We start from the raw sequence: 27,578 nt of genomic DNA, 5'->3' as shown, positions 1-27,578 counted from the left end.
CTTTTGCCCAACCTATGGTCACCTGTCTTAACATCGCATGTGTTTTGGTGTCGAATTTTGTTTGAACACGCTCCTGTGAAGCAACTTGGGATGTTTTACTATGATGAAGGTTCTATACAAATACAGTTGTATAAATAAAGTTGTTATTGTATGAAACCCGTCCGCCTTCCTTATGACCTTTCCTACCTGCGCTGGACCTTTTTAAAAGATCTGTGTATCCGCTCCTTGACGTATCTCCCTTCCTCCACGCTGATAAGACGCTAATCATTCACAGCGGTTACATTCTGGAAAGCACAAGTCTTTAGGATACGCTAAAGCGCTTCTGATACTGAGCAGATTTAATGAGTCTTCTCTGTACATTGCCGATGAATGAATGATTTTTTTTTAAACACACACGACGGGTGCATCTTTTTTTTAAAATAAATTGTGCGTTTCCACTTGCAGGTTTCTGAAGTCATTGTTGCAATACACAGAAAATATGGTGACATACACAAGCCCGGACAAAAATAAATGGGATGAGAGCTGGGACCTGACGGAAAAAATGTTACTGAAAGTTAAAAACTTTTACAACAAATGGTATAATGTAACAACAGACTGTGCAAAGTGAATGCAGTGGGAATATTTGGTCTTAATCTAGAATGTATATATTGAGACACATTATATATATATTTTAATATATGTATACACTCCTTTAATTTTCGCTCATTATTCTGAAGACTCTTGCTAGTTGCAATTCTATGGGTGCAAGCGTACTAGCACGTGTGAGCCAAGAGCTGTGATTATGATGGAGGGTGTCACAGTCATTCTCAATCCTGTTCGCGTGTGCACACCGGTTAGTGATCAGGAGCAGGAACCCTGCATGGTGCCTCTTCTTCAGAACTCTGGACTTGAAACGTGAACTCTATTTCTCTCTCCACAGATGCTGCCAGACCTGCTGAGGTTATCCAGTATTTTCTGTTTTTATTTTAAATTCTCTCTTGTTTCTTTGACTGCCTTCATTAGCATAAATGGCTGAGCCCCTCTCCGAAAGCTTTAACCTTTGAATTGACATTCTCCCTGGAGTTAATCCTGCTTCAGCTAAAGAAGAGTTGGCAACTACCCACGTCCCTGAGCATGCGTGTGGTGGAGAACGTCCCAGTAAACTTCATTATGATCCTCTTGACTAATCTACAAAATAACTCAGTGTGCCTTTCTGCAGTCTGTTTTTCCAGATGCCTTTTAAAAATGAATTAATTGGACGTGGGCATTGCTTGCAACATGGGAAATTATTGCCCCACCCTAGTTGCCCTTGAGAAGGTGATGGTGAGCTGCCGCCTTGAACCGCTGCAGCCCAGCTGGTGAAGGTGCTCCCCACAGTGCTGAGAGGTATCGGATGATCTGGGATTCCGACCCAATGAAAGAACAGTGACGTGTGTGCTGATTTGGGATGGTGTGTGACTTTGAGGGGAAGTTGAAGATGGTGATGTTGCCATATGGTTGCTGCCCATGTCCTGCTGGATGGTGGAGGTCAAAGATTTGATAAGTGCTGCGAAATCTTGGCAGGTTGCAGCAGTGGATGATGCACACTGTGGCCCTGTTGCACTGGCTATGGAGGGAGTGGCTCTTTCAACCAGTGGGTGGAGTGCAGATCAAGTGCATTCCTTTGTCCCTGGATGGTGTCCAGCTTCTGGAGTTCTGGAGCTGTGCCCATCCAGGCAAGTGGAGAGTACTTCATCACACTCCTGACTTGTGTCTTGTAGGTGGTGAAGAAGCTTTGGGGAGTCATTAGGTGAGCCACCTGTGACAGAATACACAAGCTCCGACTTGCCCTGGTCCAATTTAGTCAATGGTGAACCACTTGATGAGGGGGATTCAACAATAGTAACCCTATTGAATGTCAAGGGAAGGGAAGGTGGTTAAGCTTAGGTGGTTGGAGATGGCCACTGCCTGCGACATGTGGGACGTGAATATTACCTTCTACTATCAATCTAAGCCTGAGTGTTGTCCAGGTCTTGCTCCAGGTGTGCATGGAATTCTGCAGTATCTGAGGAGCTGCAAATGGTACTGAACACTGTGCAATCATTAGTGTACAACACCACTACTACTTATGTTACAATGAAGGGAAAGACGCTGATGAACCAGATGATGCTGTATTATTATAATGTATTTTATTCAAGAAATACATTCACAGGACAGGCTGAATTGCAGTGTAGCTTATACAGCAAAATTCATAAAGGCTAAGTGATCAGGTTAAAAAACATGTAACAATCATGTAACAAAAATAAAATTCAGCGGCTAACAGGGAAGTGTTGAATAGGATATTGAAAAAGGGGTAAAATGTATTAAAATTGTTTTAAAATTGTGAACTAATTCACCACTTTTACATGACGGGCACTGAAGTACATATAAGTTTCATCATTTCAGTACTTCATTGAGGACCCGAACCATGTAAGAAATATGGTTACATTGGTACCTTTCTGTCCTACACCTTACGGGGTTGAATTTAGTCAAACTTTAGAGTTGTATTGATTGTTCTGTGTGGAGTGGGGGTAACCAGTTCTGAAACTGGGTTGATTGCATAAAGGATTTCCCGAACTTAGTACAAATATTAACTCTTCTTGTTTGTGAAGCTTCGAGCTTTGTGACATGAAGGATGCTGTCGAATGACTAGCACAGAGGGCCCAAGATCAATCTCAGCACATGCTTCTGTATTTTTTCGATCTGGGTGGTGTGAAGCCAGGGTGCCACACAGGCACAGAGTATTCGACCTGTGTGTAGCCAGCATATTGAAAATAAAGCTCTATCGCAAGAGCACGTAAGCAGAAAATGTAACCTCTATCAATGAGGTATCGATGATGGCAGAGGTGTTTTTAAAAAGGAGGAAGGAAAAGAGCATTTATTTTACCCGAGATGTAATGAATGGTGTGTTGGGTGCAGTTAGATCAGTCTGCCTCTAAGTGGCAGAACGTACCAACGAAAAATTCAACAGATGAAATCTGCCAGCCTGACTTTGTACATCTTGTGTCACAGTGGAGGGTAAAATCTGTCTTTTAATGAAAAATTGAAGAATGCTGTTAATTCAATGGCATGCTCAAAAATCACATTCCCACAATTATGTTGGTGGATTGTTAATTACAGAGAAAATGAGACATTCTTTTTTTTTTAAGAGGAGTAAATTTGGCTGGGACTATTGTTAACAAATAGGAAATGAAAGCCGCAAAACTTTGACTGGACTGGACCCAGGGCTATAATTACAAAGAGCATCTGCCAGTCAAATTACAAAGGATGCTATGAGCTAATATGGGCAGAATGTGTCTCAAGTATGTAAGGCTTGTTTGCTGCGGTTATTCTATCTGGATTTTACAATTATGTAAAATGAAGCGGTGTAATGCATTACATAGTGTACTATTTCTGATACAAGAATGCACTCTAATCTTACCCTCGTCCATGGTTTATTGCAAATCCACGCTTGGACACAAACTAATGTGTTTTCTTTAATGTGCCATCTAGGCTCTGAAATTCTCTCTCCCTAAATCCTTCTAACCCTCCCTCCCTTCCTTCCTCCTTTGACCAAGCTGCCCAAATATTAATCAATAATCGTAACACAGAATTGAACTCCTTTTGGCTCAGTATTAAATTGTCCAATTATGCTTCTGTGCAATGCTTTGGGATTTTTACATGAGAGATGATCAACCCACGTTAGATAAAGGTTAATAGAGCTGAATGCTGGTATAAACCTTATTACTGGCATTGCTTAAAAGGAAATGTTATGTTTGAAGGGCTTTTAATACCTCGTGAAAGTTTATTTCCTCTGTGGGGCATTATTGATGAGTTATCAATCTATAATTGCCATTAAACAAGTGGGAAGAGAATAGGAATCATTTGCCACAGTGAGTGATTGTGACAGAGACCATTGCATCTGTTAAGAAGATTCGATAAATATTTGGGAGTAAGAGGCAGATTGGTGAGGGGGAGACCCCGAGTGCGGTGGTGAGGGGGAGACCCCGAGTGCGGTGGTGAGGGGGAGACCCCGAGTGCGGTGGTGAGGGGGAGACCCCGAGTGCGGTGGTGAGGGGGAGACCCCGAGTGCGGTGGTGAGGGGGAGACCCCGAGTGCGGTGGTGAGGGGGAGACCCCGAGTGCGGTGGTGAGGGGGAGACCCCGAGTGCGGTGGTGAGGGGGAGACCCCGAGTGCGGTGGTGAGGGGGAGACCCCGAGTGCGGTGGTGAGGGGGAGACCCCGAGTGCGGTGGTGAGGGGGAGACCCCGAGTGCGGTGGTGAGGGGGAGACCCCGAGTGCGGTGGTGAGGGGGAGACCCCGAGTGCGGTGGTGAGGGGGAGACCCCGAGTGCGGTGGTGAGGGGGAGACCCCGAGTGCGGTGGTGAGGGGGAGACCCCGAGTGCGGTGGTGAGGGGGAGACCCCGAGTGCGGTGGTGAGGGGGAGACCCCGAGTGCGGTGGTGAGGGGGAGACCCCGAGTGCGGTGGTGAGGGGGAGACCCCGAGTGCGGTGGTGAGGGGGAGACCCCGAGTGCGGTGGTGAGGGGGAGACCCCGAGTGCGGTGGTGAGGGGGAGACCCCGAGTGCGGTGGTGAGGGGGAGACCCCGAGTGCGGTGGTGAGGGGGAGACCCCGAGTGCGGTGGTGAGGGGGAGACCCCGAGTGCGGTGGTGAGGGGGAGACCCCGAGTGCGGTGGTGAGGGGGAGACCCCCCAGCCCTGAGTGCAGTGGCAGTGGGGGGTGGGAGATAATACTTGTGTACAGGGAGCAGTGATGGAATAATGTCCAGACATTAAGATGTTAGTGACAGTGAGATGTGCTGTTTGAATGTGGAGGTGAGGGTGGATCTCCCTGAACAAAATGTATCAGTGATGTTAACACAAATTTCCAACATTGACTGTCCGTAAGTAACCATGACTTTTTGTTTATATTTATTAAACTTTAATCAAGTTTAGTGAAGCATTTGTTTTATACAAATTAGCGGTTTATCCTTATTGGTTTCTGCATTGACCAAATCCCTACTAGAAGTGTTTTTTTAATTGAACTAATTGGGATGGAAAGGTTTAATTTTTAATAATGCACCTCGTTTTTGAAAATATTTGATTTTCCTAATTTTTCCGCTAATTCATTCTGCCTGCCTCGGTCTCATTGCACCATCAATGCCACTCTGTCAAATGTTACAGCCCAGTTTCCACACTTGCACCAGTATGTCTGACTCACAGGCAAACTTGAGCGGTCTTAGAAAAGAAAAGTCCAAAACAATTCTTAAAACTCAAACCCATTTTTGATCTATATGGGATTGTTGGTTTACGAAGTGTAGACCTCCCCTTGATGAATCTAACTCCTTCAGTGCATGCCTGGTACTATAGCCCATAAACCACGGTTACGTTTTTTTCCCAGTTATTGGCTGGATTATTTTATGAAATCTAGATTAATTTATTACCAGTGTGGAGGATGTGGGACTAGCTAAATTGCTCTTGCGGAGAGCTGGCTCGGACTCAATGGGCTGAATGGCTTCATTCTGTGCTATAACCTATGATTCTATTCTATGATATTTTGTCTGTCATTCTATCTGTGCAGCCCAAAACACCACATCTTCTGCCTGATCTCATAATTAGGGAGATGTGGATCCCTAGCAGTGATTCCAAAGTGTTAGATATCATCATAAACCATGAATTTTCAGCAGTCATTGACCGCTCAATGAAGCCACAGTCCTGAAACCTTTCTAGGATATAGGCATTTCTCTGTCTAATAACCATTGGGTTTAACAGAGGTCATTTTAAGAAAAGTCAAACATTTTAAAAGGTTACTGAGCCCATCAAAGCTTATTCCTCTCGTGCCTTGAGTCTCCCAAACCCTCCTCGGTCACAATTGCCTTGCCTGAGTCAGAAGGTTCAAGTCCCACTGGAGGACGTGAACCCGTGACCCTGGTTGACACACCAGTGTATTGAGAGTAAGAGCAGCAACATTAGAAATACTCTGCTTTGTACAAGAGGATTAAACCAAGGTGTTTTTCTCTTGCTTGTTCTATTGGTTCAGTTGGATGTTCAAGATTCCACGGCACTCTTTTTGCAGAAGAGCAGGAAATTGCCCTGGTTTTTTACTGGCCAACTTTATCCCTCAACAGTGGGATAGACTGATCTTTCACCTTGCTGCTATTTGTAGGATTTTCCTATGTGCAAGTTGGCAACCATTGCACCAGGTGCTCCACTTCCATCTAATTTATTATATGTGAATGTTTTGGGGCTGTAAAATGCTTTATAAATAATTGCAAGCCTTTCTCTTGATTAGAGTGTTCACCTCTACTGTGAACGCCTCTAATTCTTTTGGCTCCATTACCCTGCCTGACGAGCTCTTCCAAATATCTATCACCCTCTCAATGAAGAAGATATCAATACTGCACTTGAGGCATCTGTTTGAATTAATAATTTTGATTCTGCCCCTTGTTTACTTTTCCCATATACGTGCTGTATTTCATTCAGACTTGGACCTGTTTGTTTACCTGTAATGGTTGCCATGGTAGTTATAGAGACCAGTTCCTCCCGGATTGACAGTGCACGGCGATGAAGGTTAATAATTGTGATGTTTGCCAAGTCATCATCAAAAATTGATATCTGAGAAACGGCCATTTCATACAGCAGGTAAACGCTGTCATTATAATGCAGTGAATCAGGTATTGTAAATAATAATAAAAGTAACGATAGATACTGTTCTCTGCTGGCAACAGAATAGGTTTTCAGATAGTGGACCCCAGGAAATGGCTGTATATTAAACTTGTGTTTTCTCGGTTCCACTTGCCTTTTTTAATAAGACCTGAAATGGAGTTGGATGTTTAATAGGAAATAAGTTGAGTTGCCTATTAATTTGTATGTCTGACTGGTAGGAGGCCTTGAGGTGCAATGGGTAGGGTCCCTCCCTCTGAGCCAGAAGCTCCTGGTTCAAGCCCCACCCCAAGACTTGATGGCCAAGGGAGGAGCGTTCATAATGTGGCCAAACACGTTGCGTATCAACTTGCACGTTCTTCCAAGACATCCCAATGACAGGTGGTAAGAGCGGGAGAGAGATTCCTGGTCAGCTGTGTGATGGAAAGAAAGTTGGAGCCTCTGCCATCACTATCCAGAGCTCCGGACCATAACATAAAAGTGCATGTTGTCATAGAAATTCGGATGCCTTGGGGGGCCAGTTGGTTGGGCTGTCGGTGTAGATGAGATTGGGTGCCAACAGCTCGGGGTTCAATTCCCATTCTGGCTGGGGTGGATTCAGTAGCCCTACCCATGATGGGAGCCGTGGCACTGTGGGTCGGACCTGCCTTTGAGCAGAGAACTGAAGAAGCAGCATTGCATTAGTATCAGTCTTGACTCAGTGGGTAGCATTCTCTTGCCTCTTAAAACAGTGAGGGTTCAAGTCCCATTCCAGAGGCTTAAGGACAAAAATTTAGGCTGAAGACAGTGCAGTGCTGAAGCTGTGCTGCATTGTCAAAGGTGTTATCTTTCAGATGAGACGTTAAGCCAAGGTCCCATCTGCCCTCTTAGGTGGATGTAAAGGAATACCTTCCATTGGAGGGTCTGGCATAGGCAGCTGAAAAAAGAATGAAGACCAATGTACTGACAAAGAGCTTGTCATTTTGGTAAGTGAGTCTGATTTCCAAACCCTTCTGGAGGGGACCAAACGCAGGAGAGATTTCTGAGTGCATGGGAGAGTACTCTCTGTCACGTTTTTCAGATGAGAAGTACCATGAACAAACGAAGTGAAAGGAAACCCAGTGTGCAGACAAAAAAAACGATTTCCTAGACGAAAGACAAACATGGTACAACATCTGAGTCTGTTTGATAGATGGTGGAATTGGGCTTGAAGCAACATAAATTGTGTCTCGGGTACATTGTCCAATTTGAGCACTTCAGACCAATCTCCCCAAAGGTCAGTCATGCACCATTCCTACCAGAAGGTTGTATTTAGGGCCAACATGGCACAGAGGGAGCATCTTCAAATGGATTGCAACAGTTCAAGAAGTTGGTTCGCAATCACCTTTGCAAGGCAACCAGAGATGGTCAATAAATTCTGGTCTTGCCAGTGATGGCCATGCCCCAGGAATTAATTAAATATGTTTGGAACAGGTGCATAAGACACATTATAAGGATTTGATAAGGAAGGTCTACCCAACAATACACAGCCCAGGCCAATCTTTCACAGTACCGCATGTCAATTTGTTCCATAAATGCTCACCAATGCAAAGCCTTAATACAACTTTATAGCTTTTTCGCTGCATGTTATACATGCCCAGATCTCACCCACACCTTCAAGATAAAGCATATAATCGAAAACACTACCAACTCTCACCTTTGAAAGTCACTGCACCTTGCATCATTGTAAAGTAACTCAACTGTATGATGCATATTCGCTTGCCAACTGCGAATTGCTGTAACTGTCAATGTGCTATGCATCTTCAACCTATAACATCTCAGGAATACATTGTTTCATTGAGGTGCCATCCTATACAATCTAAACCGCAATCATCTCTATTCCTCAAAAAATAACATTTACCCCTTCCCCCTTACTGCCCTATAGATTGCCCCCCCAATGTTCCTTTCCCCTCCAAAGTTCTTGAATGTGCTGCTACCTTCCAAATCTGTCACCATCTTGCTTGCAACTGCACATTTGAGTCTCTCCAGTCAGGTTTCAATCTCTGCCGAATGACACTAACCAAGGTCACAAACGGCAACCTGGTAACTGCGATTTATCCCTCTGTCCTCCTAAAACTACTTTGCAGCCTTTGACACAGTCAACTGCGCCATCCCTTCCCTTCATGGTCCAGCACAGTGTGATTCCCTTGGTTTGGGTCCACTCATATCTATTCAATTATAGTCAGAGCATCTCCAGTAATGGCACCTCTTCTCACCCCTCCCCAGTATCCACAAGATTCCTCCAAGGGCCTCTCTTTGGCCCGCTTCCCTTCTTCAGCTACATGCTGACGTTTGGACATGGTCCAAAGACACACTATTACCCCCCACCCTTGATCCACCCACTGCCAATTTTCCTTCAGACTGCCTGATATCCAGTCACAAATGAGACTCCGTTTCCTCGAGTTAAATATTGGTAATACTGAAGCCACTGGCTTCAGCCTCTGCTACAAAACCCCACCCTTTACACTGATTCTATAATCCTCCCGAGCCACTAAGGCTGAACAACTTTTTGTCAGTTCATTTTTTGTTACGGTAAAATCTTGAGTCAAGTCCCAGGGGAACTGCCTCCAAATTCATGTTAAGTGGAGTTTTGTGACAGCCGAAGAGGCCTCGTTCCTACATGAGTGCATATCTATGTAACCCAATATGTCTACAAACACTCTGTCAAAAACAACAGATTCAAATGCCGAATGATAACACACAAAGTAGTAAATGTGTGAAATATGTCTCCATTCAATTTATTCATGGCTTACAATTGCCTGAGCTTGCAAAAGGCCAGGGTTTTGTGTTGAAAAAGGCTGGAAGTTAGCTCCAGAAAAAGTCGGTAATCTTCTGCTTAGGGCGCTTTTTCTCGGAGGTGCGCGATGCAACCTGCAATGTTGTCAACGCAGTTAAATATGTTTTCGGTGCTTTTGCGTTGCAGTCTGAAATCCCAGAGCATCTCTGCCACCTTCGTGACATAAACTAGGGGAAAAACGGACAGGCAAGTGGACATCCATCGGATTCTTCAGGGTCGTCTCCCTCCTCGGGCTGTTTGGTTGAAGAACGCACTTTCCTGCAGGATTACACCAAAGATGGGAATGCTCTCTGCTCGGGCTCAAACCATGTTAGCAGAGCTTCTTCAGTGTCCTGACAGGCAGCCATTCTAATCCTCATCCTTGCTGGGGAGCGTGCCTGTTTGTCGAACTGTTCCAAGATGTTCGCCTTCTGTTTCATCATGGTGGACAAATTTGATGGCAGAATCTCCCACTTCTTCGTGATGTCCGGTTTTCACTTTGCATCACGGTTTACCATTTGCTATATCAGCTTCACCTTATCGCCGATCGACAACACTTTTAACTTTCTCGCAGCTTTGGCCACACTCTCAGGTTTTGTACATCCTTTCACAAGGAGATCTCGATGTCGAATGATGGCTTGCTCAGTGCTCCATGATTTCATTCTCTTGTGTGGTCTAACTCCACTCTGATCATGTTAAGTGGAGTTCTGTGATGGCTGAGGAGGCCTTGTTCCTACATGAATGCATCTCTATGTAACCCGATATGCCTACAAAAACAGTCCATGTCAAAAACAACAGATTCAAATGCTGAATAAAAAACACATGACAAATTTGGCTAATCCAGAGTGACCATTGCGGAATTTTGGCTTATTACAGGCACCATTCTATGGCGTTTGATATTCTGCCAGCCAGGAATGGCTGATGACTTTGACATCATCAGAATTTAGTGTCATCCAAGTTTGATTCATCACAATTTCACTGTATATGGTTACACTCTTGTAAAGTACTTTGTGGGAGGTTTACCTACTTAAAAGCTGGTATATAAATATTGTTGTCGCAGAGTTAGATGGCCTGCAAACCCTTTGACTTTGAGCTGAAATTCAGACCCACTTACGAAACACACCTACCTCTAAATTCACCTTGTCAGGCCCTGCTTCAGCCCATCTATCAATCATTCATAACTTCTATCATCTACATTTATCATCAACTTTTCCAATATTCTTAACCTCCCGTTCTCAACTCATCAGTAAATTTTGGCTAATTCAAAACTCCGCTGCTCACATCAACCTTTGATGATCTACGTTGACTGCTGGTCCAATGCTTCATTCCCCTCCCTAACTCTGTAACCTCCTAAAAACCTCTGTAAACTCGGCATTCCTCCTACCCTGACGTCTTGTGCATGCTCCCCTCTCCAATGGGCCACAATTTTAGGTGAAGATCTACGTTCATAGCTCTGCGCTAGGTTTCTACCGATGCCATGGCTTGAATTTTTGCTCCTGGCTTAGGGCATTTCCTAGCTCCATAAACATGACCTGGGAGAAAGTGCCCTGGAAGTTGGAATTTTCATTCTGGGGTGGTGTGGCTCACTGGGGCAAGGGCCAGGTAACCCCAGAATGACTGTAGGGGCTGCTGGGTTTGAAGGCAAGCTGGGCAGAAGGCTTGCCCCAGTGCACCAGCACTATGTTGAAGTTTTTAAAAAACCGGAGAAACAGCCCTCATCCCTCACACCCCCGCAACCCCCCTACACACTCCCCATTCCCCATTCATGCCAACCTATAGCATTTTATACCCCCCATGGCCCCTCACATCCTCCATGCCAATCTATGCCCCTCTGCCTAGCCCATGGCCTTTTATAGCTCCTATTGCCAACACAAGCCCCCATCACCACCTTTTGCCCTTGTGCCTATATCCATCATGGGCAGACCTCAGGACCCATGCTAAGATGAAATAATATAAAGTTCTAAGTGTCAATTGTAGACTATTATTTAAAAATAACTCATTCATAAAAACCCATTTACTGCATTTACATTCCTTCAGCTACATAATCCTTTATTAGAACAAACATTTCATTCGAGTGCATAATCCCGAATCAAAACAAGCATTGGAACTCATTGTCCCACTTTAAAAAGTGTATTGCCACTTGGGATCAATCAAACTGTGAAATGGCAGGAGCCCTATTTTGATAATGGAAGGATGTAGCACTAATCCAGTAATGGAAGCCCTCAGGCTTATGTCATTTGACAGAGTGAAATAGCAAGCAATGAATTTTTTTTTAAAACAGTCCAGATATTTTTTTCGCAGATTTAAAGGGTGGGAATTTTAAATGCCTTTACAGCTTGACATAAACTTGACAAATCCCACTCCCATGAGCTTCACAGTCCCAGTGAGTTTATGCACCTTTTCACACACATTCATGTCTAATTTTAACAATCCCAAAGGGTACCTTAACCTCTCCCAAAGGACACTTGACCTCCCCCAAAGAGTACCTTGCCTTCCCCTAAGGTGTCATGGGACCATATCCAAAGGGGCACTCTACCTCTCCAAAAGGGTACCCCACTTCTCCAAAGTTCAGACCTGCTCCCACCAGGTCTAACCTGTGCATGTTCTGTTTTACACACCTGAGTCATCAGAAGTAGATGTGAATGGAGGCAGCTGCTGAGTTACATGGGCAGCTGCCTCCACAAAACGTGCATGTGCAAATCCCAACTTGGCCCCATTCCTGCCCCTGCAAAAATGGTAGATGCCGTGTTTGGGGATGGGATTTCCAGATTTCAGCTTCTTCCACCTTTTTCACAACAATGGAGAGGCTCTCATTACAAAAATCCAGACCTGTGTTTCTATATTTCAATTAACATGGTCGCCAACATGAAACCAAAGCAATGTCTACCGCCTCCAGATAGATTTGCCCGAAAATGCTACATCCGATGAAAGCATAGACAACTTATAAACACAGATTTGTTGCTGCTGTGAACTTGAAACCACTTCATATCTACCCAAATTAAACAATGTGAACTGCACTCTACTAGGCATTATAAAGAGGAAAACCCGCAATTTTTGGCAGATTCACTCACTGATTTGTGTTGTCCGCTGGCTGGACTTGCTTATAATATAGCTCATTTAACCTGCTTGTAATCTTGTAATTGCGAGGTGAATGTTTAAATAAGGTGCCTTTTTGTTTTGCAGTTATGGGAGACTGAAGCATGCACCGGGGCAGCAGGTGTGCACTTAAACAGATTAATTCTGTAAATTATTCTTCTCTGCCTGATAACAAGAATTGTAAGCATGATTCGATTTGGTTAATATTTCTCTCTTTGCTCAGACATGCCCACTGTTTCATCTAGATAAGGTGCGTCAAGCTGAGAGTGTATGAAAGGGATCTGGTCGGAACACTGCTTTTGCTCCCACCTGCTTATCTTCCTTTCCCTATTCTAACTTCATTTGTTATCAGTCACATTTCTCACATTGATTGCACACAACACAATAAGCTGCCACTCCATTTAAGGCTTTTAAAAATAGGTACAAACAATAGATTCAACACGAAAAATTCTTCCACTTCAAACCTCTTTTCACTATTTTCCACACCACCAGCAATAAATTTGTTACAGATCTTTTATGCAGGGGAGTCTGAAATACAGTCGAAATTGGTGGTGGTGGGTTACTGTTCACTCCAAGTTGCTGTGGCAACATGCATTTTTACCTGTATGTTGTCGTCTGGAGTTATGGTTAGTGAAGGTAGAGGCTCCAATGTACTTTCCATCACATGGCTGACCAGGAATCTCTACCTCCTGCCATTGGTGCGTGTTGGGAGGATTTGCAAATTGATACTCAATCTGTTTGACTGCATTATGAATGCACCTTCCTTGGACATCAGGCCCTGGAGTGGGACGTGAACCTGGAGCTTCATGGCTCAGAGGCAGGGACACTACCCACTGCACCACAAGACATGGCATCAGGTCAAAAATGGGCAAGGAAAGCTCCTGCTGATTACCACGCATTGTCGCTGCCCATCTCAGCTGATGAGCCAGCAGTCCTCCACGTTGAATACCACTTGGAAGAAGCACTGAGGGTGACAAGGGTGCAGAATGTACTCTGGGTGGGGGTCTTCAATGTCCATCACCAATAGTGGTTCAGTGGCACAACCACTGTCTGAGCTGGCCGAGTCCAAAAGGACATAGCTGCTAGACTGGGTCTGCGGCAGGTGGTGAGGGAACCAAAAAGATGGAAAAAACATACTTGACTTCATTGTCACCAACCTGCCTGCCACAGATGCATCTGCCCATGACAGTATCGATAGGAGTGACCACCACACAGTCCTTGTGGAGATGAAGTCCTGTCTTCACATTGAAGATACCCTCCATCGTGTTATGTGGCACTATCACTGTGATAAATGGGATAGATTTCGAACAGATCTAGCAACTCAAGACTAGACAGCCGTGAGGTGCTGTGAGCGATAAGCAGTAGCAGAACTGTACTCAATCATCATCTGTAACCTCATGGCCTAGCATATCTCCCCACTCGACCATTACCACCAAGCTAGGGGAGATCAACCCTGGTTCAATGAAGAGTGCAGGAGGGCATGCCAGGATCAGCACCAGGCATATCTAAAAATGAGGTGTCATTTTCAACCTGGTGAAGCTACAACACGGGACTACTTGCGTTCCAAACAGCATAAGCAGCAAGTGATAGAGCTAAGTGATTCTACAAGCAACGGTTCAGATCCAAGCTTTGCAGTCCTGCCACATCCAGTCGTGAATGGTGGTGGACAATTAAACAACTCACTGGAAGAGGCTCCATAAATATCACCATCCTTAATGAGGAGGGAGCCCAGCACATCAGTGCAAAAGATAAGGCTGAAGCATTTGCAACAATCTTTAGCCAGAAGTGCCGAGTGGATGATCCACTTCGGTGTCCTCCGGAGCTCCCCAGCATCACAGATGCCGGTCTTCAGCCAATTTGATTCACTCCACATGATATCAAGAAATGGCTGAAGGCACTGGATATTGCAAAGGCTATGGGCCCTGACACTATTCCGGCAATAGTACTGAAGATATGTGCTCCAGAACTTGCCATGTCCCTAGCCAAGCTGTTCCAGTACAGCTACGACACTGGCATTTACCTGGCAATGTGAAAAATTGCCCAGGTATGTCCTGTACACAAAAAGCAGGTCAAATCCAACCCAACCAATTACCACCCCATCAGTCTACTTCCGATCATCAGTAAGGTGATGGAAGGGGCCATCAACAGTGCTATCAAGCAGCACTTGCTTAGCAATAACCTGCTCGCTGATGCTCAGTTTGGGTTCTGCCAGGGCCACTCATTACAGCCTTGGTTTAAACATGAACAAAAGAGCTGAACTCCCAAGGTGAGGTGGGAATGACTGCCCTTGACATCAAGGCAAGATTTCACCGAGTGTGGCATCAAGACACGCTGGCAAAACTGGAGTCAATGGGAATCGGGGAAAGCTCTCCACTGGTTGGAGTCATAACTAGTACAAAGGAAGATGGTTGTGGTTGTTGGAGATCAGTCATTTTAGTTCCAGGACATCGCTGCAGGAGTTCCTCAGGGTAGCGTCCTCGGCCCAGCCATCTTCAGTTGACTCATCAATGACCTTCCTTCCATCATAAGATCAGAAATGGGGATGCTCGTTGATGATTGCACGATGTTCAGCACCATTCGCAACTCCTCAGATATTGAAGCAGTCCATGTCCATATGCAGCAAGACCTGGACAATATCCAGGCTTAGGCTGACAAGTGGCAAGTAACATTCGCGCCACACAAGTGCCAGGCAATGACCATCTCCAACAAGAGAGAATCTAACCATCGCCCCTTGACATTCAATGGCATTACCATCACTGAATACCCCACTATCAACATTCTGGGTGTTACCATTGACCAGAAACTGAACTCGACTAGCCATATAAATACTGTGGCTACAAGAGCAGGTCAGAGGCTGGGAATCCTGCAGCAAATAACTCACCTCCTGACTTCCCCAAAGCTTGTCCACCATCTACAAGGCTCAAGTCAGGAGTGTGATGGAATACTGTCCACTTGCCTGGATAAGTGCTGCTCCTACAACACTCAAGAAGTTTGACACCACCCAAGACAAAGCAGCCCACTTGATTGGCACCCCATCCACTCCCTCCACCACTGATGCACAGTGGCAGCATCAACAAGATGCACTGCAAGAACTCATCAAGGCTCCTTAGACAGCACCTTCCAAACCCATGGCCTCTACCACCTAGAAGGACAAGGGCAGCAGACAAATGGGAACATCGCCACCTGGAAGTTCCCCTCCAAGCCACTAACCCACCATCCTTGACTTGGAAATATATTGTCGTTTCTTCACTGTCACTGGGTCAAAATCCTGAAACTCCCTCTCTAACATAGAAACATAGAAAATAGGAGCAGGAGTAGGCCATTCGGCCCTTCGAGCCTGCTCTGCCATTCATCATGATCATGGCTGATCATCCAACTCAATAGCCTGCTTCCGCTTTCTCCCCATATCCTTTGATCCCTTTCGCCACAAGAGCTATATCTAACTCCTTCTTGAAAACATACAATGTTTTGGCCTCAACTACTTTCTGTGGTAGCGAATTCCACAGGCTCACCACTCTCTGGGTGAAGAAATTTCTCCTCATCTCAGTCCTAAATGGTCTACCCCGTATCCTCAGACTGTGATCCCCCACCATTGGGAACATCCTTCTGGCATCTACCCTGTCTAGTCCTGTTAGAATTTTATAGGCTTCTATGAGATCCCCTCTTATTCTTCTGAACTCCAGCGAATATAATCCTAACCGATTCAATTTCTCCTCGTATGTCAGTTCCGCCATCCCAGGAATCAGTCTGGTAAACCTTCGCTGCACTCCCTCTATAGCAAGAACATCCTTCCTCAGATAAGGAGACTAAAACTGCACACAACATTCCAGGTGTGGTCTCACCAAGGCCCTGTATAATTGCAGCAAGACATCCCTGCTCCTGTACTCGAATCCTCTGGCTATGAAGGCCAACACACCATTTGCATTCTTTACTGCCTGCTGCACCTGCATGCTTACCTTCAGCGACTGGCGTACAAGGACACCCAGGTCTCGTTGCACATTCCCCTCTCTCAATTTATAGCCATTCAGATAATAATCTGCCTTACTGTTTTTTCTACCAAAGTGGATAACCTCACATTTATCCACATTATACTGAATCTGCCATGCATTTGCCCACTCACTCAGCTTGTCTAAATCACACTGAAGCATCTCTGCATCCTCCTCACAGCTCGCCCTCCCACCCAGCTTTGTGTCCTGTGCAAATTTGGAGATATTACATTTAGTTTCCTCATCTAAATCATTAATATATATTGTGAATAACTGGGGTCCCAGCACTGATCCCTGCGGTACCCCACTAGTCACTGCCTGCCATTCGGAAAAAGACCCGTTTATTTCTACTCTTTGTTTCCTGTCTGCCAACCAGTTTTCTATCCAACAGCACTGTGGGTGTACCTGCACCATATGGTCTGCAGCAGTTCAAGAAGGCAGCTCACTACCACCTTGTCAATGGCAATTAGGGATGTGCAATAAATGCTGGCATTGCCAGCGAAGCCCATATCCCGAGAATGAATAAAAAAATATAGTTTTCTTGCTTTTCCCTTCTATCTCTTTTTACTCTTTCTTTTAATCCAATCTTTATTTCGCGCTCTATTTTTTTTCCTGCACTTGATTTGAATCTAATTCACCCTCTTTCCTTCTCTGTCATTCCCCTGTCTTTAAATCTCATTGGTTAAGGGTATAGATGGTTCATTTGTTCACGAAGGTCCCAGATATCCCATTGTCCTCACCGCCACCAGTCAGCAATTTGCACATTTTGTGTGCTGATGGGTGAGGAAGAAAGTCTAACGAATATAAATTCTTGGCCATTAAATGAAGTAACATTTTGAAGCCTGTTCCTGCCCCACGGAACTCATTTCTTGCTATCTTGACTCCATTCTCTCTCCCCTTGTCCAGTCCCTTCCCACCTACATCCGTGATTCCTCTGACACCATACATCATATCAACAATTTCCAGTTCCCTGGCCCCAACCGCCTCCTCTTCACCATGGACGTCCAATCCCTCTACACCTCCATCCCCCACCAGGATGGTCTGATCGCTCTCCATTTCTTCCTCGAACAGAGGCCCGAACAATCCCCATCCACCACTACTCTCCTCCGTCTGGCTGAACTTGTTCTCACACGAACAATTTCTCCTTAAACTCCTCTCACTTCCTCCAAATAAAAGGTATGGCTATGGGTACCCGCATGGGCCCCAGTTATGCCTGTCTCTTTATGGGGTATGTGGAATATTCCTTGTTCCAGTCCTACTCCGGCCCCCTCCCACAACTCTTTCTCTGGTACATCGATGATTGCTTCGGTGCTGCTTCATGCTCTCGTCTGGACCTGGAAAAATGTATTAATTTTGTTTCCAATTTCTACCCCTCCATCATTTTCACATGGTCCATCTCTGACACTTCCCTTCCCTTCCTTGACCTCTCTGTCTCAATTTCTGGTGATAGACTGTCCACCAATACCGACGCCCACAGCTACCTCAACTACAGCTCCTCACACCCCGCTTCCTGTAAGGAGTCCATCCCATTCTCTCAGTTTTTTTGCCTCCGTCGCATCTGTTCTGATGATGCCACTTTCAAAAACATTTCTTCTGACATGTCTTCCTTCTTCCTTAACCAAGGTTTTCCACCCACGGTGGTTGACAGGGCCCTCAACCGTGTCCGGCCCATCTCCCGCGCATCTGCCCTCACACCTTCCTCTCCCTCCCAGAACCATGATAGGTTCCCCCTTGTCCTCATTTATTACCCCACCAGCCTCCACATTCAAAGGATCATCCTCCGCCATTTCCGCCAACTCCAGCATGATGCCACCACCAAACACATCTTCCCTTCACCCCCCCGGTGGCATTCCGTAGGGATCGTTCCCTCTGGGACACCCTGGTCCACTCCTCCATCACCCCCTACACCTCAACCCCCTCCCACGGCACCTTCCCATGCAACCGCAGAAGGTGCAACACCTGCCCCTTTACTTCCCCTCTCCTCACTGTCCAAGGGCCCAAACACTCCTTTCAAGTGAAGCAGCATTTAACTTGCACTTCCCTCAATTTAGTCTACTGCATTCGCTGCTCCCAATGTGGTTTCCTCTACATTGGAGAGACCAAATGCAGACTGGGTGACCACTTTGCCGAACACTTTGTCCGCAAGCATGACCCAGACCTCCCTGTCGCTTGCCATTTCAACACTCCACCCTGCTCTCATGCCCACATGTCAGTCCTTGGCTTGCTGCATTGTTCCAGTGAAGCTCAACACAAACTGGAGGAACAGCATCTCATCTTCCGACTAGGCACTTTACAGCCTTCCGGACTGAATATTGAGTTCAACAATTTTAGATCATGAACTCTCTCCTCCATCCCCACCCCCTTTCCGATCCCCCTTTTTTCCAATAATTTATATAGATTTTTCTTTTCCCACCTATTTCCATTATTTTTAAATGTATTTCCATCCATTGTTTTATCTTTGCCTTTTAACCTATCTCGATCCCTTCCCCCCACCCCACCCCCACGAGGGCCATCTGTACCTTTATTATCACATTCCTTAGATAATATCAGCACCATCAACACCTCTTTGTCCTTTTGTCTATGACATCTTTTGGTTATCTCCACCTATCATTGGCCCTCTATCCAGCTCTACTTGTCCCACCACCCCTTAAACCAGCTTATATTTCACCTCTTTTCTATTTTTCCTTAGTTCTGTTGAAGAGTCACAAGGACTCGAAACGTTAACTGTGCTCCCTTCCACAGATGCTGCCAGACCTGCTGAGTTTTTCCAGGTATTTTTGTTTTTGTTTTTAACGTTTTGAAGTGTAGTCCATCTTGTTATGTAGGAATTGCAATAGTCAATTTGTGCACGGAAACCTGCAACAAACAATAGTGTGATAATGACCAGATCACCTGTTTTTTGTGATGTTGATTGGGGGATAAATATTGCCCAGGACTCCTGGGAGAACTCACCTGCTCTTCTTCAAAATAAGATCTTTTACATCCACCTGAGAGGACAGATGGGGCATCAGTTTAAAATCCCACCTGAAAGACAGAACCCCCAACAATGCAGCACCCCAACTGCACCTGAGTGTCAGCCTTGATTCTATACTGGACTCTGGAGTTGAAATTCAACCCACTACCTTCTGACTCAGAGGCTGGAGTCCCTATTAACTGATCTGTGCCTGACATTTTAGCATGGTTGTCAACCATAGAAAAGTTACAGTAGAGAAAGAGGTCATTCAGCCCATCGTGTCTGCACCAGCTGAAAAAACAAGCCGCCCATTCTAGTCCCACCTTCCAGCCCCTGGCCTGTAGCCTTGCAGGTTATAACACCTCAGGTGTCAATCCAGGTACCTACCAAATGCGTTGATGGTTTCTGCCTCAGCCACCAATCCGGGCAGCGGATTCCAGGCACCTAGAACCCTCTGGGTGAAAATGTTTTTCTTAATATCCCCTCTAATCCTTCTACCAACCACCTTAAATCAAAAAACACAATGCTTCCATGGAGAATCTTGGACATGGGATAAATTAAATTACATCGATTTACTGATCCCTTTGCAGTGTGATTCTCTTCTCCATTTTTAAACATCCTATTTGGATTACAGTGAATGTAAAAACAGGGCATCTGCAAAACTATTATTGCCTCACCAAAATAACTGTGTAATTGTTTACAAGCCATTTGCTCAGGTGACCTGTTACCTGCAGGGTGCTAATAAACTGGATGGTTAGACGGTTCAGGTGAAGATCTATGTTTGTACCTCTATGCTAGGTCTACAGTAAATTTGATAAATAATGTGTTAACTTGCATCCATCTTCTTATCATCACCCAGCTGTTGCCAGTGAACGAAGTTGTGCTGACAATAAACAGACTACAAAACTGCAGCTCGGATGTCTATCCATTGACTTTCGCTGAAATCCAAACATGAGAAGATACAAGAAGAAGATAACTGTGACATCTGGGAAATGTGGTAATCCGGAGAGCAATGTTCCTGTTGTAAGTAATCATGTTCTATAATTAACCAGGGGTGTAATTAGATCTAATGATACTGAATACATCGTGCAACCATTTAAAAACACAAAACATCGGATATCACCTGTTCTTAATGAAGGGATCAATGACCTACTAAGATATGCTTCAAGTACATCAGTCAGTACATGGCACAGAAGGAAGGCAATGTTCATGGTAAGCAACAATGAGAATCTTCTTATAACCAACTGTGGAATTTCAAATGTAAAATTACCACCTCACACCTTGCTGACTTTTATCCCATTCAACCTGTTTTCTTTCTTCGATGTAGATGGGCATGGCTGTTGGAATAAAGTAAATGTCACTATTTAGATTCAGGAGAGGCTGACCATTTAATAGAACTTGATACTCATGCAGTGAACTGTTTTTGTGTTGTCTCACTACTGAATTTTGTTGGATTAAAAATCCTGCAGTTCTGACGTATAACACTGAGGCTTTGAAATGTCCGCTGTGTCTTGGCAGGTGAGCATTTGATGCATTCATGTGAAATTCCTCTGAAAATAAACTGCAGTTATAACAAGGGAATTTCTCACAGATGCATCCATGTTGAAGTATTACAATTTTAACTCATGATCTCATTCAGGAAAAATTCAATAGTTTAACATAAACAATGGACCCTTCTTGAAAATCCCCTTCACAATTATGGGTGAGCCCTTTTCTTTTAACCTGTACATCCTGCTTGCATTGTTCAAGTGAGTGCAGTTTATATATCATCATACAAGAAGGATACCACAGACAGGCACAGTCAGAAGTGCATGGTAAGTCCCTATAATAGCATATGTTGTGTATTGTGAATGGGTTTCATGTCACTTGAGTGTGTCCATATTTTTCTTCCTCATTGGCTAACTGATTATTTTCCATATTTTTCTCCTTCCTAATTGGTCACTTTCTACTTTTGTTAATCAGTTTTCGTATTACACAAAAGCCTTTCCCTTGTTTTCAGTTTCATTCACCAAATTAAAATCCAAGTTACAGCCATGTGACAGTTCTTTATTCACGTCACTAAAAAACCCCTAAAGATAAAAGGTATATTTTAAACACAAATTGAAGGCGAAGGCAAATATAAAGACCTTGAAATTCAATGGTGATTTTCCTGGTCTTCCATCATAATGTCAGAAAAATGCTATAAATCCTTCAAATTCTCATCCTTGTTTTCAATTCCCTCTGTGGCCTCAAATTGGAATATTTTCTCAATGGTGCGAGACTAACAGCTGGGGAGGAGCTTTCCATGTAAACTAATCATTAAAAGATTGCGCACAGGCACAAAAAAATCATCAAAAAGGCTAAAGGAATGGCGATATTTATCTCAAGAGGGGCATTGGAAGACAATAGTGAAGACATCATGCTTCAGTTGTGCAGAGCTGTGATACAGAGACCTCATCTTTGGGCACCAAATCCCAAGATATATTGATCCTGGAAGGGTAGAGTGTAGATTATCTAGAATATAAGAAGACAAGAAATAGGAGCGGGAGTGGACCGCACGGCCTGTTGAACCTGCTCCTCCATTCAATACAATCATGGCTGACCTTCAGCTTCAACTCCATTTCCTACCCGCTCCCCATATTCCTTAATTCCCTGAGAGACCAAAAATCTGTCTATCCCAGCCTTGAATGTGTTCAACGATGGAGCATCCACAAGCCTCTGGGGTAGGGAATTCCAAAGATTCACAACCCTTTGAATGAAGTAATTTCTCCTCATCCCAGTCCTAAACGATCGGCCCCTTATCCTGAAACTGTGCCTCTGTGTTTTATATTCCCTGACCAGGGGAAACAATCTTAACATTTATCCTATCAAACCCCTTCAGAATCTTGTGCATGTTTCAATAAGATCGCCTCTCATTCTTCAAAACTCCAGAGAATATAAGCCCAATTTACTCAGCCTTTGATCATAGGACAACCCCCTCATCCCAGGGATCAATTTAGTGAACCTTTGCTGTATATTTTAAAAATTAATTCACAGGATTCACAGAAATGCTGGGCCAGCATTTACTGTCCATCCCTAGTTGCCCTTGAGAAGGTGGTAGGGAGCTGCCTTATTGAACCAGTGCAGTCCATGTGGTGTAGGTACACCCACAGTGCTGTTAGGGAGGGAGTTCCAGCATCTTGGCCCAGCGACAATGAACAAACAATGAAAAATTTCCAAGTCAGGATGGTGAGTGACTTGGAGGGGAACACCCAGGTGGTGGTGTTCCCATCTACCTGCCACCCTTGTCCTTCTAGATGGTAATGGTCATGGGTTTGGAAGGTGCTGGTGAATTCCCGCAGTGCATCTTGTAGATGGTACACAATGCTGCCACTGTGCTTTGGTGGTGGAGGGAGTGAATGGTTGTGGATGTGGTTCCAATCAAGTGGGCTGCTTGGTCCTGGATGGTGTCAAGCTTCTTGAGTGTTGTGGGAGCTGCACTCATCCAGGCAAGTGAGGAGTATTCCATCACACTCCTGACTTGTGCCTTGTAGATGGTGGACAAAGTCTTGGGGAGTCAGGAGTGTGAGTTACTCTTCACAGGATTCCTAGCCTCTGACCTGCTCTTGTAGCCACAGTATTTATATGGCTAGACCAGTTCAGTTTCTGGTCAATGTAACCCCCAAGATGTTGATAGTGTGGGATTCAGTGATGGTAATGCCATTGAACGTCAAGGGGCAATGGTTGGATTCTCTCTTGTCGGAGATGGTCATTGCCTAACACTTGTGTGGCATGAATGTGACTTGCCACTTGTCAGCCCAAGCCTGGATATTGTTCAGGTCTTGCTGCATTTGGACATGGACTAGTTCAGTATCTGAGGAGTTGCGACTATTACTGAACATCGTGCAATCAATGTCTTGCCTCCAATGCAAGTATATCCTTCCTTATGAATGAAACCAGGGCTTAACGGGCTAAATTATGAGGATAGGTACTTACGAATTCGGAGCAGGAATAGGCCACTCAGACTTTCGAGCCTGCTCCGCCATTTAATAAGATCATAACTGATCTGATTTTAACCTCAACTGCACATTCCTGCCTATCCCTTGATAACCTTTCACCCCCTTGCTTATCAAGAAAATATCTACCTATGCCTTAAAAGTATTCAAAGATTCTGTCTCCACCACCTTTTTGAGGAAGAGAATTCCAAAGACTTGCAACCCTCTGAGAGAAAATTTTTTTCCTCGTTTCTGTCTTAAATGGGCAACCCCTTATTTTTAAACAGTGACCCCTAGTTCTAGATTCTCCCACAAGAGGAAACATCCTCTCCACATCAACCTTGTCAAGTCCCCTCAGGATCTTAAATGTTTGAATCAAGCCACCACTTACTCTTCTAAACTCCAGTGTACACAAGCCTAGCCTATCCAACCTTTCCTCACAGGACAATCCTCCCATTTCAGGCATTAGTCTAGTAAACCTGCTCTGAACTGCTTCCAGCGCATTTACATCTTTCTTTAAATAAGGAGACAAATACTGTACACAGTACTCCAAATGTGGTCTCACCAATATATTCCCTTGAATTTAGAAGCTTGATCTGATCAAAGTATTTAAAGAGATTAAAAGATTTGATAGGTTAAGTGTCAGGTATAGTTCAGGTGGTAGAAACTCTTGTCTCTGTGTTGGAACATTGTGAGTTCCAGTCTCTGTCCAGAGAATTGAGCACATAATCTAGGCTGATACTTCAGTGCAGTACTGAGGGAGGGCTGCACTTTTGGAGGTGTCTTCTTTCTTTTTTTATTGTTTTATTCATTCACAGGATGTGGGCTTCACTGGCTGGGCCAGCATTTATTGCCCATCCCTAGCTGCCCTTGAGAAGGTGGCAGTGAGCTGTCTTCTTGAACCGCTGCAGTCTATGTGGTGTAGGTGCATCCAAAGTGCTATTAGCAAGGGAGCGCCAGGATTTTGACCCAAGTTGAGACATGAATAGAAGCCTCATCTGTCCTCTCAGGTGGGCATAAAAGATCGATTGGCACTATTTCAAGAAAGAGCAGGAAGTTCTCTCCAGTGACCTGGCTAATATTTATCCTTCAACCAACATCACAAAGAATAGATTATATAGTCATGTAACTCTGTTGTTTGTGGGACCTTACTGTGAGCAAGTTGGCTGCTTCGGTCCCTACATTCCATGTGCCTGGATGAGTGCGGCTCCAACAACACTCAAGAGGCTTAGCACCATCCAGTACAAAGCAGTCAGCTGGATTGGTGATGGAGATTACCCCATCCACCAATTTAAAATTTACAATTAGGAGTAAAATCAGGGATCGCTTCTTCATACACAGGGAAATCTGGAACACTCTCCCCAAAAAGGTTGAGGCGTTGGGGCAATTGAAATTTTCACGATTGAGTGATAATTGAGTGGGGGGTATCAATAAGGCGCAAAGCTGGGTGGAGTTGTGATGCAGATCGGCCATGATCTAATTGAATGGGGGAACAAGCTCAAGGGGCTGAATTCGCTACTCATGTTTCTACTTTCCTATTTACAGTCTAGTGCTGACAAAGTATGGAAGGGGGGCTCCTGACTCCTGAGGAACTATACCTTAGCTTGACTTTTCCTTTCAAGCGAGGAAGTGGGATAGGGGAGGAGAAAACTGGAAGGAAAAGATATCAATGTAATAGGGCAATTAATTTTTAGGCAGCACTTGGCAGGAAACATGCAGCAGTCAGCTCGTGTACCAACCAAGCCTCAGAATACCAATCCTGACCTGGAAACGCTAGCATGAAGACTCCCCTGGCACTTTCTCCTCCTTTGCGCATCCCACCTTGTTCCGCCCCTCACCTCTCATTTAAAATTCTCATTTTCTGCTGCCCACTCATGTACCATAAAACCTTCTCACCGAGATAATCTTCACGACTTTCCTCCCTCTGTGGTGATTTCAACCTCTATCTTAACTCATCATGCTCTCTGTCCTCTGAGTTCACTGACCTCTTATCCTCCCTACATCCCTCTCTCCATGTCAAATCCCCAACCCATATTCACGGCCCTTGACCTTACCATCTCATGTACCCTTGCTAATCCCATTGTATCAATCACAGATAAGGCCACCTCTGATCACTTTCTTATAACACTCTCCACCCACATCCCTCTCCCACCAAATCTTGCTTATTTCTGCATTCGCCCTCAGAAATAAATTATCTCCCAATTCACTTATGACTGCACTTTCAAAATTCCAACTATCTAGCCTTTTGGTCTGCCATTTGCCACAACATTTCTGCATCTGCTGATTTACTCAACCGCACCTGCACCTTCACCTCCAATGTCCTATCCCCATTAAAACCACCCTAGCCATTCCCCCAATCTGTCCCTCATCTCCTCTTCTTTAAATCCAAGGGACGCAGACTTGAACAGATAGGGTGGACAACTGGTTTAGTCATTCACCATCAGATCTGGCTGATCCACATTAGACACTATCGGGTCCTGCCGTTGCCTGCTAAAACTTCTCACTATTCCAAGATCATCCTGGAATGCAAAGGTATGCTGTGGCTTATTTTCTCTACTGCAAACTGCCTTATTAACCCCTCTGCCTTGTTCTCCCCACTCTCTTCTCCAACAACAAGTATGAGGAGTTCATGAATTTCTTTATCACGAAGATCAGGACCATCTGATCAGCTGCCTCTGCCACGTTCTTCCCTCCCACTAGCCCACAGGGCCAAACTTGCTCTGAAGCTCCCCTAGTCATGATCTCTAATTTCTTTCCTGTCCGCCCTCATGCCATCTCCAAGCTTACCTTGTCCATGAGCCTTACCTCCTGCTCCCTTGAGCCTATTCCCACTAACTTCTCCTCCTGGTCCTCATGTTAACAGCTTTCTCTCTTCAGGTATTGCCCCATCTTCATCAGACCTACCATCCCTTCCTTCCTCAAAAAACTAACCAATCTCCAGCCTCCCTTTCTTCTCCAAAGTCCTTGAACATGCTGTCACCTCCCAAATCCATGCCCATCTTTCCCAGAACTCCATGTTTGAACCACTCCAATCAACTATCCTGCCTCCCATGATACTGAAATGGCTCTTATCAAAGTCACAAATGGCATTTTATGTGACTATGACAGGGGTAAGCTTTCTCTCCTTGTCCTTCTCGACTTGCCTGCAGCCTTTCACATGGTTGACCAATCCTTGTCAATACTTCTCCACTGTCAACCCGTTGGGTTGTACTGCTTGGGCCTGGTTCCAACCTTATCTATCTAATTGTAGCCCGAGGATCACTTGCAAAGACTTCTCTTCCTGCTCTTGAAACAATTTTCTGGTGTCCCCCAGGGATCTATCCTTAGCCCCCTCCTATTTCTCATCTTCATACTGCCCCTTGGCGACATCGTCCAAAAAAGCAGAGTGTTTGTTTTCACATGTATGCTGAAGACACCCAGCTCTACCTCACTAGCATATTTTTTGACTTCTCCACTATTGTTAAATTATCAGACTGCCTATGTAACATCCATTTCTGGAGGCACTGAAAATTCCTTCAATTAAATAGTGGGATGCCCAAAGCCATTGGGCGGAATCGTCCCAGATTTGCACTAAGTGCGGTAGCGGACAGGTAAAACGGTGTTTCACCCGCTGGCCGCAGTGGCGGCTTTACACACCGTATTGTCCCATACCGGCCCATTAATTATGTATTCCCAGGAAACACGCCGGCCCTGTGGCGGGCAAGCTTTCATTCACCTGCCACGCCATCACCTCGCCGCTTCATTATGCCAGGCGACATATTGAAAGTGCAGTCGCGCACCGACCTCTCAGTGCTTGCAGCCCATGACGGCTGCACAGAGGACATGGCCCTGAAAGGCAAAAAGACTGCAGCCCCCAGGTTCAATGATGCGTCCCTCGAGCACCTTTTGGACGCAGTGGAGGCTCACCATGATGTCCTCTGCCCCCCGCTCTGGCTGCAGGATGGACAGCAACCTCACTAATCCAGCTTGGGCAGTGGTGGTCAGCGCCAACGCCCTGCAAAAGACGTCAGCCACCCAGCAGAAAGATGAATGATGATCTCCGTTCCGCCAGGAAAAGTCACTCTTCCCATCATTCTCAACTCACACTCACAAACCCATCACACATCCACAGGGACTTCACTCACTGCCAGTTCAAGGGACATCACCATTCACTCTCTCA

At 45.0% G+C, this 27,578-nt stretch overlaps 1 protein-coding gene across 2 annotated transcripts in view; it reads left to right on the top strand.

Moving 5' to 3' along the window:
• The window catches only part of LOC144689923 (endoplasmic reticulum membrane-associated RNA degradation protein-like), a 40,056-nt gene extending 36,644 nt beyond the window's left edge, over positions 1-3,412 (top strand). For both annotated transcript variants that reach the window (XM_078557433.1, XM_078557432.1), the window contains one exon: positions 445-3,412. In XM_078557433.1, coding sequence (XP_078413559.1) covers positions 445-607 — 163 coding nt within the window. In that variant the 3' untranslated portion in view covers positions 608-3,412. The remainder of the gene's footprint in view (positions 1-444) is intronic.
• Positions 3,413-27,578: the final 24,166 nt, after the last annotated feature.

The sequence above is a fragment of the Cetorhinus maximus genome, chromosome 14, assembly GCF_964194155.1.
Source record: "Cetorhinus maximus chromosome 14, sCetMax3.hap1.1, whole genome shotgun sequence".
Lineage (NCBI taxonomy): Eukaryota > Metazoa > Chordata > Chondrichthyes > Lamniformes > Cetorhinidae > Cetorhinus > Cetorhinus maximus.
Note: the sequence above shows the minus strand (reverse complement) of the source record. Positions and strands in the feature narration are given on the sequence as shown.